At 44.5% G+C, this 15,562-nt stretch overlaps 2 protein-coding genes and 1 long non-coding RNA gene across 4 annotated transcripts; 1 reads left to right on the top strand and 2 right to left on the bottom strand.

The window, feature by feature from the left end:
- Window positions 1–2: 2 nt before the first annotated feature.
- TOMM6 (translocase of outer mitochondrial membrane 6) lies at window positions 3–1,283 on the bottom strand. The gene is made up of 3 exons (XM_074236932.1): window positions 1,092–1,283; window positions 456–560; window positions 3–336 (listed from the first exon to the last, which is right to left on the bottom strand). The coding sequence occupies exons 1-2, from the start codon at window positions 1,232–1,234 to the stop codon at window positions 464–466; spliced, it is 240 nt and encodes a 79-aa protein (XP_074093033.1). The 5' UTR covers window positions 1,235–1,283; the 3' UTR covers window positions 3–336; window positions 456–463.
- A 10-nt stretch (window positions 1,284–1,293) lies between these two features.
- On the top strand, window positions 1,294–4,472 carry LOC141523613 (uncharacterized). Its single transcript, XR_012478535.1, has 3 exons — window positions 1,294–2,082; window positions 3,027–3,353; window positions 4,460–4,472. It is a non-coding gene; the product is annotated as an uncharacterized LOC141523613 (long non-coding RNA).
- Window positions 1,594–12,209, bottom strand: PRICKLE4 (prickle planar cell polarity protein 4). 2 transcript variants are annotated; one of them, XM_074236923.1, is made up of 7 exons: window positions 11,960–12,209; window positions 9,004–9,152; window positions 8,362–8,490; window positions 7,766–7,903; window positions 6,596–6,799; window positions 6,072–6,267; window positions 1,594–2,061 (listed from the first exon to the last, which is right to left on the bottom strand). In XM_074236923.1, exons 2-7 carry the CDS (start codon window positions 9,142–9,144, stop codon window positions 1,709–1,711), a joined length of 1,161 nt encoding a protein of 386 aa, XP_074093024.1. In that variant the 5' UTR covers window positions 9,145–9,152; window positions 11,960–12,209; the 3' UTR covers window positions 1,594–1,708. The 2 variants fall into 2 exon arrangements, with proteins under 2 accessions (XP_074093024.1, XP_074093025.1); XM_074236924.1 differs by having other exon boundaries at window positions 8,362–8,469; window positions 11,960–12,208.
- Between the last annotated feature and the right edge of the window lie 3,353 nt (window positions 12,210–15,562).

The raw sequence follows: 15,562 nt of genomic DNA, 5'->3' as shown, positions 1-15,562 counted from the left end.
GATCTTTGCTGACTCTTTTATTTCAAACATTTTAGAAGAAAAAAAATTTCACATAACTGAAGAAAACAGCAAATTCCACATAGAACACATTCCTTAGCTGGCTCAGCCTGCAAGAATCTGAAAGATACATATGTATGTATACGGAGCAAAGGCAAGGTGCCTCGCATCATGCCTAAGCAGAGACTGAAAGGATGGCTAACTGGGGAGTGAAGCAAGTCTGAACCAGATTTGTGGTGGCCAGTCGAAACAGGTCGTCCAATGGTCATGTGTGGGCTGGACCGTGCTTCCTAGAAACTGCTCTTCAGATCCCAGAAGGCCGTAATAGAAATGCATTATCTGTGGGGGAAAAATACATTGGACTTGAGTGTACACTTCCCTGCATTAAGATGTATAGACATGCCAAATCCAAGACTTGCCCGTGTATTGAACATGCTTCTAGAAGCTTGGGTGCTTACCAGCTGTGCTACAAGCTTGGCTGGGGTGCCATCAGGTCAATGTCGCTCAGGTTCCTGGCCAGCCAGACACCGGCGGCAAAGAGTCCCAAATTCACAATCAAATTCCTGGAATGTAGAGTAGCCTTTTATGCTTAGCATTGGTGAAAATATTTTTTTATGAAGCCAGATTTAGGGAAAAGCCCTAATCCCCCTATTCACACCCAGAGAAAAGCCTACCTTCTAGGGGAGGCAATAAAAGTTGGCCAGTTCTAAAATTCCAATTGTGAAGCACTGAAAGGGGCGGGCACGGAAAACTCACGGACTCCCAGTCTCTGAAAAGGGTCTCCAGAAAAGCTGGTGGAGAAGCGCCAAAGGCAACAGCGCGAGGGGAAGTGTCCGGAGGGGCCTGGAGCCGGTGCTTGCCGAGCCCCCCTTCCCCCGCGCGATGGGGGCCCACGTACCCACACCGCGGCCGTGCCGCGCTGTGAGGGAGGCCTCACACGCGGAGTGGGGGCGGCTGGAGGATGCCGAGGGCGGCCCGGGGGTCCTCACGCCGCGAGGGCGGGATCGGTGACTTCAGAAAGGCCTCAGCGTCCCCCCCAAGCCCTGAAAAGTCACGTCCTCAGTCCCGCGGGGAGGGCAGAGACGCCCCGTTACCTCCGGAAGTCGTTCCTGTCCGTGGCAAAGCGGTAGGCGCCCCGGAGCCACTCCACGACGCCCTCGGGGGCTCCGGCCCCGCCGCCGGGGGTCCCCGCCGCCTGCGCCGCCTGGGGCGGCCCCGAGGACCCGCTGGCGGCCATGGCAGGTTGGCCGCGTGGACGCGACTCGCCGGCTCGGGACTCGGCGCCCTCTGTGGCGTCACTTCCGGCCGGGCGCGTTTCCCCTCCCCCTCCCCCGACGCAGGCCCGCTCCCGAGCGCCAGGGGGCGAGCGAGTGCCGCGGCCGGAGGGAGCCGGCCCGAGCGGTCCAGCCCCGCCCGCCCCCGAGGCAAGCAGCCTCGCCGGGCCGGGCCGCGGAGTCCGGCGCGCCCCCCGGGTGCCACAACCCAGCACAACTGTCCGCGCCCGGCCAGGGCCGGCCCGCGGCTCCAAGCTGGCCCGGGCCCGACCTGCTGGAAGGCCCGGGAGCTGGCCGGGAGCCCCGGCCCCCTGCCCACCGCGCGGCACTGCCCTCCCCGGTTGGGCTCCTTCCCCCAGGCCCAGGCTTGCGCTGCCCGGGAGGGAAGGTCTTCTGTCCGGGACTGGGGCTGGGGGTCCCATGAGGGGAGCAGAATTCTAGCAGACCCTACACTGCCTCCCTGAGGCTCTGCCCGCCGCGGGCAGCGGGCGCCTGCCAGGAGCAGCAGGGCTGCCACCCCCGGGCTGCGGGAGGGGCTGTCCGAGAAAAAAGCCATCAGGCTCCGAGTCTGAAGACGAAGAGCAGGTGGGACAGGGCCCATCCTCCCCGGCCTGTGGGGGCCTCAACGGGCGGCGCAGCCTGCTCCCTCGGGGGCCCTTCTCCAGGAGCCCAGTGCTGTTCCCGAAGCTTTGGGGGACCTCCTCCGTCTCAGGGCCGGCCCTGGGCCGCTCCAACCTGTCTTCATGGCTGGAGCTGGAGGACTCGGCAGCAGGACCATCGTCCTGGGTGGCTGTGAGAGAGGAAGTAAGAGGTCAGGCCCGCTCCCACCATCCTAAGTCCTGTCATCCTAAGTCTCTTCACAGGATTGTTCCATCGGTTTTGGGGTTTTAGGTTTTTGCAAGGCAAACGGGGTGAAGTGGCTTGCCCAAGGCCACACAGCTAGGTAATTATTAAGTGTCCGAGACCCGATTTGAACCCAGGTACTCCTGACTCCAGGGCCGGTGCTTTATCCACTGTGCCACCTAGCCCCCTGTTCCATTGTTTTAAGGAGGGTGGACGATGCTCCTTTTACATGTAAGAATGTAAGCTCCCTGAGGACAAGGATTGCATATATTTGTATTCCTAGTTCCTAGCAATTTCAGCTGTGCCACCTCTATTTGGCATTGAAAGGTCTTTAAAAATCTACCTTTCTCTCATATATTCCCTTAACCCAATCTGTGGTCCAGTCAAACTAGCCTTGCTGTTTCTCACCAACAATCTTCATATCCCTGATCTCCATCTTTGCACCCTGGCTATTTCCACCAAGTTTGGCATGTACAGCCTCCTCTCAACCCTCTCAAAAAGCAAGTACACACCATGTGCCAGACACTAAACTAAGTATTAAGAATACAAGAACAAAATAAAAAAAAATAATACAAGAATGGCAAAAGTTCTGTCCAGGTTCAGTTCAAATGTCACTTTTTACAAAAGGTGTTACCTGATCTCCGGGGATCTAATATCTATCTCCCTGCAAAATTATCTTGTATTTATTTTATATAGACTTATTCCTGTAAATATTACCCCAGATACAAAGTAAGCTCTTTTGAGATTAGAGCCTATTTCATTTTTTGTCATTGTATCCCTAGTACTTAAAAAATGCTGGAGGGACTGGTTGTTTGATATTTTGGATTAGGAGCTGGAGATGCCTGGCATAGGATTTTACAAACTTAAATGTATAAGCTGGAAGCCACCTTAAAGATCATTTCATCCAATTAGGTAAAAGAGTGGATAAAGTCACACGCTTGGAGTCAAGAGGATCCCCATGAACTTTCTTCTCATCTGAGGCCATGAGAAATTGTGACTTATCTAATCTAATACAATATAACTAAAGTGGATTCTGCAAGAATTCTCCCTTTTGAGAACTTATCCCCAACTCATCAAACTTTGAGTCTTGTTCAAGTATGCTCTGGCATCAGCTTCAAGGGGGGAGAATAGGAAAATCCTATTTCAGATTACTGGGGAAGACATGAGAAGAATTGGTAGTCTCCAGCATGTCCCTATATCAAATTTACTACTGTAGAGACTTCAAGGAGTTTTTCTCGGGTAAGATCTAGGACCCTTTCTCTTGACTGAGCTGAGTTAACTTGCTCCTGATGGGAGAGCACATTCATTTTCTATTGCCTGATATATATTCTCCTATGAAGACTTTTTCTGAGTTCTGTTAAACTATGATTTCTATAAATGAGTTTCTAGGCTATCTGTTGTATATTCATCGTGAAACTGGAAAACAGTTCAAGCTTTAGAAATGCAGTTGATGGTACCCCTTCCCCAACATGACAAAACTATTAGAAGTTAGACCCTTATCATATCCCCTAGACTATAATATTTAAGAAAATAGACAGATATACTTCTAATCTGATACACCATCTCACTGAGGAAAATAAAATGGTAACCTATAGCCCTAACTTCCCATTTCCTTCAAGATAGGAATGAAATTTCCATTAGAGGATAGAGATGTCTATTCTACCTCCCTTTGAACCCCTGTCATATGTAGAATCTCACTACACATGTGGGACCCATTATTCTCTTTGCTACATGTGAGAGCATTGTCCATAGGTATAATAATTTTGGTCACTTGTTTTTACAAAATATTGTTGGATTTGGATGCCTAAGCATTTTTCTTTTCCTAGAAACTAGGACAAATTATTTTCTGTCCTTTGCTTTGAATGCCAAACAGGAATTTACACCCGTTGTTAACAAGCTTTGAACTAAATTGGGGACATCACCAGCATACCTTATTCCCCTTTCCCCAGCACAGCCTTTCTTTACCCAGACTGTACCTTTAATGACAACTGCAGACCCTCTAATTTGGTGTCTCTTTTTACTGACTCAGACAGAATAAAACTCAACAGAGATAGTGCTAGGATGCATTAGCAGGTGCTGCCTCTCACCCTGACTTCTTCACTGCTCCCACCTCTACCCTGTGAGAGTAGAGGAAAGGATGTTTTTCTATCCTGTGTTGAAATGCCCTCTCCTCTCCCTAACAAGGGTTTGGGGACTGAATTAATATGCAAGTTTTGGGGAAACCTGAAGGAAGGGGGGGGAAGGAAAAGGAATGAGTTTGGAGGAGGGGACATGACCAAGGGTCTTTAACCCTCAGGTCTATAGTAAAATTAGTCCAATGCATTGCTTACGTTGACCCCTTCAAGTCCAGGAATGCCTGTCTCCCTTAAATGGGAAGAAAAGTGGAAAATGCTGACTGCAATCAAGAGAAAAGGATTCCACTTTTTACAACAGCAGGTAGTAGAACCAGATTAAAATTCAATTGGAAATCTTTAACAAACTCAATATACAATAGAACATAATGTTAATATGTGGTTTTCTGAATTTATATTTGAATGGCAGAGATCCTTATTTTTGGTTTAGTGTCTCCCATTTCTATTTGTTTGACAACCCTGTCTTAGACCACTAATATGTCCAAGATCATGTAGCTAGACGTTTTAGACCCTCTGAGCCCCAAAGAGTAACAATTGCATTCCCTATTTCCCAAAGTTGCAGAGAGAAAAGTACTTTATGAAACTTACTGATCTCAGAACTAGAATGACCAGTTAAAGTCCTTGATAACATATTGGCTGTGGGACCTTGGTCAAGGCACTAAGCCTGAAAGTGGAGCTGTAGGTATCAGTCTGCATTGGTAGAAGGAGTTTCCAGCACCCAAGAAATCACTGTTGAATTGGAGGTGAGAGGAGATTGGCATAGGGTAGAAACTCTACGTAAATGTAGCTATTATTTCTAGCTTTCCAAAACACATCTGCTACTCTGCTTGGTCTCAGTTCCTCAGAAAAAGAAGCTACTAGCCCAGATTAAGCTCATCACCTCTAAATAAAGGTGGACAGGTAGGTTACTGGATAGAGCTCTGGGCTTGGAATCAGGAAAACTCATCTTTGTGAGTTCAAATTGGCCTCCAATATTTGCTAGCTGGGTGACCCTGAGCAAATCACTTAACCCTATTTGTCTCAGTTTCCTCATCTGTAAAATGAGTTGGAGAAATAGCAAACCACTCAAGTATCTTTGCCAAGATAATCCCAAATGGGGTCACATGACCAAAAATGACAACAATAAAATTTCTAAATTACCATGCTACTAACTCAAGCTTGAATGATACCAACTCCCTCAGCCTCCACTCTCTTCTGATTGGAGAACTGGATGGTGGAGTAACAAACTACTCTCAGTGCCTTTATTTAATAGAGGGCAAAAACTGGACTTTTTGCCCCAGTTCACTCAGTTATCTACCAGTCTGGACTCAACTCCAAAAAACAAGATGCAAGATGCCCTATACTAGGTACTCCTTGTTGGTGTCCCTCCCCACTCTCCCACTACCATTTCCCTTCCTGCCTCTTTTTATGTGTTGTCTCCCCCCATTACAAGGTAAACTCCTTAAGAGTATGGCTTGTTTTTCTTTTTTATTAATTGCATTCCCAGTATTTAGCACCATACCCAATATTTCTTTTTTTTTTAGGTTTGTTTTTTTTTTTTGCAAGGCAAATGGGGTTAAGTGGCTTGCCCAAGGCCACACAGCTAGGTAATTAAGTGTCTGACACCGGATTTGAACCCAGGTACTCCTGACTTCAGGGCCGGTGCTTTATCCACTGTGCCACCTAGCCGCCCCTTGAAACCACATTTGAGATACCCAATATTTCAAAGGAGTTTGATAAATGTTTATTAGATTATATTGGATTGGATCAAAATCTAGGTCCCAAACTAAGCCCCTCTAGCTGTATGTCCCATATCCTTCCCTTTAAATTTGTTTTCCACTCTTACCAAGGATCTTTTCTCCAGGCTGGTTGAAGTCAGCATCAGAATAAAGGCGACTTTCAAAGCATTTGGGGCAGCAGGGACCACTGCCAGGCAAAGCATACTGCCCAGAGCTAAGGGGTCTTGTACAATCTAAGCAGCAGAAATGATCTTCATGCCAGTGCCTCCCTGCAGCCTCTGTGCACCGGCCAGAGAAAATGAGCTATAGAGTAAGGGGAAGAACAGAAAGATAGATGTAGAGGGGCATGTTTGCAGATTGAAGAAAGTGAAGGCTGGGTTAGGGAGAGGCAGGCATGGACCAAACCCTAGATTGAAAGCTTAGTAGACCTGGATCCTCAGAAGTTCTCTGCCACCAACCAACCACTATCCTGACCAAGGCCCTGGGCCTCAATTTCTCAGTCTGTAAAGTGAGGGTATTAGGCTGCACTGGTTCCAAGGCTTGGTCCTTAGGAGGTCCCCACCTCTTGCCCTGCCCCAGCTACCTTCCTTCTATTCTTCCTCCCCTCTCCTCCTAAGGGAAGCATACCTACTTGGTCACAGGCAGGGCAGCGAGGTCTGAGGAGCTCCGCATGATGCCTGCCACAGTACAGATGCCCCTTGTGGTAGAAATAGATCAGGTCTTGTAGGGCCTGGCTACAGGCCTGACAGGTGAAGCAGCCAGGATGCCAGCAACTCCTCTCTCCTGCCCTAGCTGCAAACACCCCAGGCTCACCTGGTCTCAGATTTGTTCCACACTGTGGGATAAGGAACAGTGTCAGAAGAATGAAGAGAAATGGCCCATCCCCTCATCTTCTGGCCTGATACATGCAGCTTCTAGAACATTTCTACCTTTCATTTTAGATTTGAAAAGGGTTTATCTCCAAGTCATCTATTCCCTCCCTCATCCTTCAGTCTCTGTCATTCCCCCTCCAAAGAATGCATACCTATTCACACATGGACAGGCAAATACACATAGATACATGCATATATACATCCTACTCTCTATCATATTCTTTCCCCAAATTCAGTTTCTATCATAAGCTTCCTCCACTTTTCTATTCCTTCATGAAGTTTTCCCCTTTCTTTAATATTTTGCCCACCCTCCTCCTTACATTTTAAAAATTATTTATTTTGAATTTAAATGCACAAAGATAAAATTTCTATGTACATGATTCAACATAAGAGGATTCATATAAAACTATAAATTTACATTTCACACTATTTTTTTAGGAAATTCCTCTCCCAAACCAGATCAGAACCTTCTCTGCTTTTACAGTCTTAGAGCACTGCCTAGGGATACTGTGAGGTAGTGACTTCACCAGGGTCCTACAAATGAGGAATCTGATCCCCTATCTTTTTTTTTTCTTTTTTTTTTTTTTTTTTGCAAGGCAAACGGGGCTAAGTGGCTTGCCCAAGGCCACACAGCTAGGTAATTTTTAAGTGTCTGAGACCGGATTTGAACCCAGGTACTCCTGACTCCAAGGCCAGTGCTTTATCCACTACACCACCTAGCCTCCCCCCCCATCTTCTTAACTCTGTGATCAGCTCTCTATCCTTTCTGTCACACTGACTCCCTCAACACCTCCATAATGTAAAACCAGCCTTTCCTTATGACCCTTGGAGTTGGCACAGAGATCCACAATGTTAGGAGGTAAGGATAGATAATAATGACAGATCAGGGCTAATGATGCCAAGAGGGGTAGGACTCTGGAACAGCTCACCTTCTCACACATATGCCCTTCAAATCTAGGGGGAACCAATCGGATGACCCCTTGACCCAGAGCCTGCTGTCTTCGATGAGCACTGAACAGCCGAAGCTGGAATCTCTCTTCTTCCCCAAGTGTTGAACAGTATCGTTCCTGTCAAAATTTGTAGTGATTTGTAGTGCAGCAAGGTTAGATGAAAGAATAAATGATTTCTAGGAAGGAGGAAAAGAGATTATAGTCTTCTTGCTTGAAAAGGAAAACTGGGAAGAGGAGGCTAATAGGTAGTCCAACAGGCGAGGGAAAGAGCAGAGTGCAAGACTATCTGAATCTTAAATTCTTCCATGAAGCTTTCCTCGATTTCTCAATAGTACTGATCTCATAACATCAAAGAATGAGAAGTGATCTTGGGCAGCATTTTGTCCAAAACCTTTTTAATTATTGTTTCCCCCTTATTTTTCCCATTCCTTCTAGTTTCCCCATTAGCTATAAAAAAATCTCAAATTCTATAAACAAAACTCAGTGAAGACAGGATGAATCAAAATGAACTGGTCTGGGGGAGAAAGAGAGAAAGAAGTGGAACTAAGCAGAAGGGGGTAGCATTTGAGGCTTACATCACTGTCTTGTGGAGGCAGCTGCTGTAAGAGGGTTCGGATCCGAAGCCAATCTGGAGAACTGCCAGGATCCACATGGGAGGAGTCCAGGTCATGGTGTACAGGCACCTGAAGAGACAGGGCAGAGACCTGGAGCAACTACTGGGAGTTAGAATTCATCCCAGCTTCTTTTCATTGCCTTTTCCACTCCCTGAGAACCTTTCATTTTTCTCTCCTACAGATTCTTTCTATGTTTCTGACTCTCCTTCATCAAAACCCATTTGGTTTGACTCATACCCATTATCATGGGGACATTTGAGGGATTATAGGAATACTCTTCATATCCTAAAATTTCTCCACTGGGGCCTGAAACTTCACCATTAGAGATTGATTCATTTGTGCTAAGTATTACCCTCTTTCTAAAAACCTCTTTTATAATGTGACTATTTAGGATGCATGAAATTCCTGATACCATTAGTGTGAATACTCTAGTAGACCTGATTTTCATCCAGAGAAAAGACCCGAGGGTTGCCTATCTGGAGGTGGGGAAAGTTGTATGAGTAATTTTGACTAAAATTGACTCAACTGAAAAAGCAAATTCCCCAACAGATAGAAGATTTTGCTTGTCCAGGAAGGAGAAGAGGAAAGAAGAGGCTTTATTACCTGAGAAGGTAGGGGATCAGTTCCTTCCTCCTCCAGGGTGCAGTAAGATTCGATGTCCAACAAGCAGTCTGATACCTCCTGATTCCTGGAGGTGGATTTATCTTCTTGGTGGGAGCAGATTTCAGGGAGCTCAGACAGCATGGAAAGATCTACTCAAGGAAAGGGGTGTGTAATAATTAATCATAATTGTAATGATAACTAGCATGTATATAATGCTTTAAAATTTACAAGTACTTTACATATATCTCATTCTGTCTTCACAACAGCCTTGGAAGGTAGAAGCTATCATTATCCCCATTTTTCAGATGAGGAACTTGCGGCTCCCAAATGTTAAATAACTAACTCAGGGTTGTAGAGCTAAGTATCTGAAGCAGATTTGAGGCAGGTATTACTGACTCCAGAGCCAGCTCTCTATCCAGCTCTCTACCACCAAGTGCCTGTGTAAGGAAGAAAGAGCCATGGCTAGGACTCAAGAGTCCAGGGCAAATCACTTATATTCTCTATGTGTCAGTTTCCTCCTATGTAAAATGAAGAGTTTGGAATCCATGACTTCTAAGGTCAATTTATAACTCTGTGTTCTGCTCTTCATTAAGCAGACACAGATCTCCTCCCTATTTTTAATTAATGCCATGCTATAGCTCAAGATTTGGAGTCAAAAAGCCTGGATTTGAATCTCACCTTTGCCACTGTCTGGTTGTGTTAGACAGGTTACTTCATCCCTTTAAGCCTTAGCTTCTTCATTTGTAAAATGAGGGCATTGAATTAGATGATCTCTGAGTTCTCTTCTAGCTCTCTGAATAAGATTCTATGATTCTATATAGTTAGATCTGATTTCATCCTCCAAGTCTTTTACTTTCAGGACTCTCTCAGATGCCATCTAAATCCCACTTACCTTTCTAGACTCAGAGCTCGTGCAATCTTCTGTAACCACAGGAGTCTTTTCTCTGCTTATGGTTCCTTACACTGTGGCATTTAATTTTTAAATCATTTCCCATTTTTGTTGTTTTGTTTTGTTTTCCTTCCTAACTAGACTGAAATATCCAATGAGGGGCAATTAGGTGGTAAAGTAGATTAAAGCATTGGGCCTGGAGTCAGGAAGACACACTCTAAAAATACAACCTTAGATAATTACTAGCTGTGTGACTCTAGGCAAGTCACTTCAAGCTGTTTGCCTCAGTTTCTTTTTCTGGAAAATGAGCTGGAGAAAGAAATGGCAATTCACTCCAGTATCTTTGCCAAGGAAACCCCCACAAGATTGGACATGATAGAACAACCAAAAAAATCACTGGGTGAAGACTGATGCTTTTAAGTCCAATGACTTAAATGATATCTTCCTCCCATACACAACCTAGCATTGAAACAAAATAATCAATAATATATTGGTTTATGATTGTTTTGGTTTTGATTCCCTCATCTCTAAAAATGGAAATAATAATTATTGCACCTCCTCACAAGATTGCTAAATAGAATTGACCTTTATAAACCACAAATCATTGTGTGAAGAGGAGTTATTTTTATTAAAGATCTTGGCAGTGGGACTGATGGACAGAATCTAGACTATTAAACTAATAAAGTGGCTCTATTCCAACAACTCCTTCATCTGCCATCAGATTTCTTGATGGGTATCCCCTTTCCTGCTTCATCCCACCTTTCCCACATCCCATGTCCTTCCTTCTACATTCCCTAGGGTTCCCTGCTAGGTTTCCTGTGGGGAGGAGACCAGTCCTGAGCATTTACCCTCAAACAGAGCTCCCTTCTCCTCCCCTATTCAGTCAGCCTTTTTCTCACAGTATGCTGAGCTCCTTCAAAGAGAATCTTTGAATAAGAGAATCTCAGAATTGGAAGGAGACTCAGAAGTCTTCACGCCCAAACTATATCATGAACAAACTACATCTGACCCTGGCAAGTAGTCATCTAATCTCTGCTTGAAGATGTCCTATAAGAGGAAAAGTCACGATCACCTCCTCAAGCAATCCCATTCCACTTTAGGACACCTCTGTTAAAAAATTTGCCTCCAAAGGGGTGGCTAGGTGGTGTAGTGGATAGAGCACGAGCCTTGGAGTCAGGAGTACCTGGGTTCAAATCCGTTCTCAGACACTTAATAATTACCTAGCTGTGTGGCCTTGGGCAAGCCACTTAACCCTGTTTACCTTGCAAAAACCTAAAAAAAAAATTTCTTCCTCTTGTAATTTTCCCCAGAGGTTCCTGCCAGTTTTGCCCACTGGGGCCAAGCAGAACATGACCACTCCAGAGTGCAAAGAATTTACTTGAGCAAAGCTGGTACAGTGGAAAAGGATTGAGTCTGATGATAGAGGACCTGGGTTCCAATCCTAGTTTTATAGTAGCTAAATCACTTAATCTTTCTCTGTTTCACTTCCTTCTTCTATAACATGAGGTGGGGGAGGGGGGTTGAACCAACTGGCCTCTGGTTCTAAATATAAAATCCTATAAATATTATTATTCACTTGAAAACTGTATCCCTTTGGATGTTCCTGTCATCTCACAGACTTTGGGTCTTCATCCTAAAACATATATACATACATATATATATGTGTATGTGTGTGTGTGTGTGTGTGTGTGTGTGTGTGTATGTATAGATTTGTCAGAAAAGAAATATTTACTTGACATGAAGAATAATGTTTTCTAGCAGCCTTTTAATTTGTTTCCACCTTGACTCTCCTCCCTAGTGAACTGCCTGCCTTGCCAACCCTTAGTTTCAGCTCTGGTCTAATCACCTTTTCATATAAAACAACTCCATCGATAATCCTGTATCCTTAGGTTCGGGAGGGAGGTCGAGCACAGGAATGCCAAAAGAGCTCTCTAAATGATGCTGACTTGGACACAGGGAGTTCCTATTCCCATAGGATCACAAGGCACGGAAAATCGCTTCCACCCCCAATATCTCCCGGGCTCCCTTGGTCCCAACCCCTAATCTAGGCCCTCCCCATTCACTTGCCTGTAGCTTTTTCTTCTCCAGAACCCTTAAGGGTTCGCTTAAGAAGTCCTCGAGGGGCCGGGTGCTGCAGGATTCCTAGGGAGTGGAGGGTGGAGAAGACCCAGTTGGTTCTGTCCCGGGATAGGGATACTGAGCTTGAATTCTGCTCTCCTCACCAGCTCAATGATTAACCAGTCTCCCGCCCCGAGGGGGGCAGTGCCCTCTGGGGCCCCAGCGCAGACCGGATGGGTGGGGAGGAGAAAAGAGAAAAGGGAAGGGAAGGGAAAGGAAGGGAAAGAGGCAGGATTCTGACATGGGATCCGCCTCCAGAGAATCATCCTAGCAGCCAAACCGGTGGGGAGGGAAACAGGACACGTGGGGAGCAGGAAGGAAGGAGATCTGTTCCAGACACCTTTATCTTCTACCTCCACTCCAATCCTCCAAGTTGGGTAAAGTGAGGGAACTTCTCTCTCTCACCTCCCTCCAGACCACTGTATCTTCCTCAGAGGCTTCCTCCTTTCTCCTTCTTTCTCCTCTTTTCTCCTCCCCACCCCCTACCCTTCAATTTCGCTTTGAGCCAGACCACAGCAGGTAAACCCAAATCTGAAGCATCAATCCTGGAAAGAAAAGGAATGTGTGGGGTGCTGGGGATCAGGGCAGGTGGAAAAACACTGCTTTGGAACCCAGGACAAGGCAGTAACGAGGAACCTTCCTCTCCCATAACTCTAAATACAATCTAACCCAATTAAATATGGGAACTTGCATAGGTTTGCATACATTAATATGCCATTCATTTAATGCAAAATGAAGATACACCCTTCCCTCTCCCTCCTCGGAAAGAGTCCTGAGTTCTTCCCCTCACTGACATCCAATCTCTCAGGTGTTTGACTCTTTCCAACTCCCCTATATGTGTCTCCTCACCCCCAGTGTCTCCCAGCCTCTTCCCCTCAACTCCGGAGACTCTCTGAAGCAGCAAGACACTGACAGGACTCGACTTGTTCAGGCAGCACCACCAGCACTTCTCCATCAGCCCAGGACCTTGAACTCAACAGTCTTGGGAAAAGCAGTGCTCCTTAAGACCACCAGTCCTGCTCACCACCCTCTTTAGGCATCAGTGAGGGGATCAATCAATGTAGAGAAGAGATACATCTTCCTTCCCACTCCCAAAACCAACTGCTATCCAACTGCCTCAGATGGACAGGAGAAGAGTGGCAGACATTATTAAGCTATTATCTAGGAGAAATTAACCTCTGGATATGTGACTGTTTCTGAAGCGGCCACAGCTATCCAAGACCAGAAAAAAATATTACTACTTCTTAGTACAGTCATAAATTCAATATCAGAAACCAATGCTTCTTTATCAGTAGAAATTAGATCTTAAAACACGTTTTAGCATCTACCTTGCTGCTGCACTATAAAGAACAATGAAGCTTAAAAAAAATCTGATCTGCAGTTGAAATCTAATAGATGTATTGTCTCCCTCATTAAAATGTGAGCTCCTTGAGAGCAGGGACTGTATTAGTTTTTTTTTAAATCGCTAGAACTTAACAGGATGTTTTGTACATAGTACTTAATATTTTTTCATTCATTCATTTATTTGCTCTCTAGCCTACTTCTTTCTCACTAATGTCCCTTAGTGTCTTTTCCTTGGCAGGTCTCCTTCCCTTTCTTGCAATGATTCCTAATCCTCTCTTCCCTAGAGTCTTTGAATCTCTCTCCTCTGCCCTAGCTTTCTTGTCTCTCTTACAGTGACCTCCCATTCAATTCAACTCATTAAACATTTATTACATACCTACTAAAGCAGGGTGGACACAAAAACAAAGGACCCCTCCTTCTCAAAACCCCAACCCAACAAGAAATGTCCTCTGCCCTCAGAGAGCTTACATTATAATAGAGGAGCACTACAGGTACCCATTTAAGTCACTGTATGATGTATACACAATAAACAAAAGGTGTCCTCTGAGGAGCACTAAGAACTGGAGGAGCCAGGAAAAGTTTCTTGTAGGAGTTTACAAGCTGAGACTCAAAGAGCTATGAGTTCTGAGAGGTAGGGGTGAGATGAAGGGAGAACATCCATCCATCCATCATCCATCTATCCATCCATCCATCCATTCTACCTTTGGATCCAGGCAGAAGATACAAGATTGAATATAAGGAAGGAAAGAAATAAACATTATTAAATGCCTACCATGTTCCAGGAACTCTATTAAGTGCTTTACAAATAATATCTTATTTGCTCTTCATGATAAACTTGGGAAGTAGCTGCCATTATTATCCCCACTTTACAGTTAAGAAAACTGAGGCAGTAAAGCGACTAGCCAAGTATTAGATAGAGAGTGTCTGAGGCTGGATGTGTATTGAGGACTTCTTGGCTCTAGGTCTAGCACTCTATCAACTGCACCATCCACCTGTCTTTGAGATATAAGTATTTGTATAAGAATATAAGGTATTTATAGGAGATATATAGACCAGTTTGGCTGGAATGTAGTGAGCTGGAAGGGGGAGTAATCTGTAGTGCATGTGGAAAGATCAGATGGAAAGGGGCTTTTAAAAATGCTAAACCCAGGATTTTTTTTATGTATGTGTGTGTGTGTGTGTGTGTGTGTGTGTGTGTGTGTGTGTGTATCTGGTTTTTTTTTTTTGTTTGTTTTTCATCTTAGAGACAAAAAAGAATCATGGACGCTTCATGAGCAAAAAATGATATGGTCCAACCTATGCTTTAGAATTGGAGTTTTCTCACCCCTAGTCAGTCATAGATTGTCTCCAACACAGCTACCCCAACTAATTCAACATTTTCCCATTATCTACCTTTAGCTAGGTTATCTAACCTGACTGAATTAAGGCACAACTGCAAAAAAAAAAAAAAAAGAAAGAAATACTCCCTGGCCCAGTGAACCCTTACTGAGCTCATCGTCCTTCCACGAATCCCCCTTATTCTCAGAGAATTTGGATCTTTACTCTAGGACAGAGACCAATGAATAAATAGACTTCCTGCACACACTGTTCAGGTTTCAGAGGGGATGAGTGAGTAGGACAAAGTGAACAGTCATGGACAGATTGCCATTACAGCAACTTTACTCCTGGGAAGAAAATTCTGTGCTCTATATTTTAGTCTGAAGTCTAATATAGATTTAATTTAGATTAATTTAATATTTATTTAATATAGATTAAACTAATTCTAAACATTTTCTACAGAATGAGAAAGAGATCTAAACTATAGGTTTCCCCATGATATTGAAAATCTTTTATACAATCCACTTAAGAATTACATTTTTTATATTATTATCAAACAATAGATAAGATTTTTAAAAATTATTGAGACCATTTACAGAGCTTTTGTTATGTAGGACATTTTATTTGCCATATTATTCATTAAAACCTCTTAGTTCTCCTTGCCTAATCTCCCTCCTTCCCTGAGAAGAATGGTACCTTCCATTCAGAGATGCACATTCTGGAATCTGGCCATTCACACATTCAAATGGTTCTGAACCTTTGTAGGTTGTTTTTCATCTAAACCCCGTTTACCATTCTCCATCCCCTTATTCATTATTTCCATTCCCTTAATCACTCATTTCCTCAACCTACTCACTTCCTATGATCTGCTCCTCTATCCCACTTCAGTCA

This window comes from Macrotis lagotis, chromosome 5 (assembly GCF_037893015.1).
Source record: "Macrotis lagotis isolate mMagLag1 chromosome 5, bilby.v1.9.chrom.fasta, whole genome shotgun sequence".
NCBI lineage: Eukaryota > Metazoa > Chordata > Mammalia > Peramelemorphia > Peramelidae > Macrotis > Macrotis lagotis.
The sequence above is the reverse complement of the archived record's forward strand: the minus strand, read 5'-3'. Positions and strand labels throughout refer to the sequence as shown.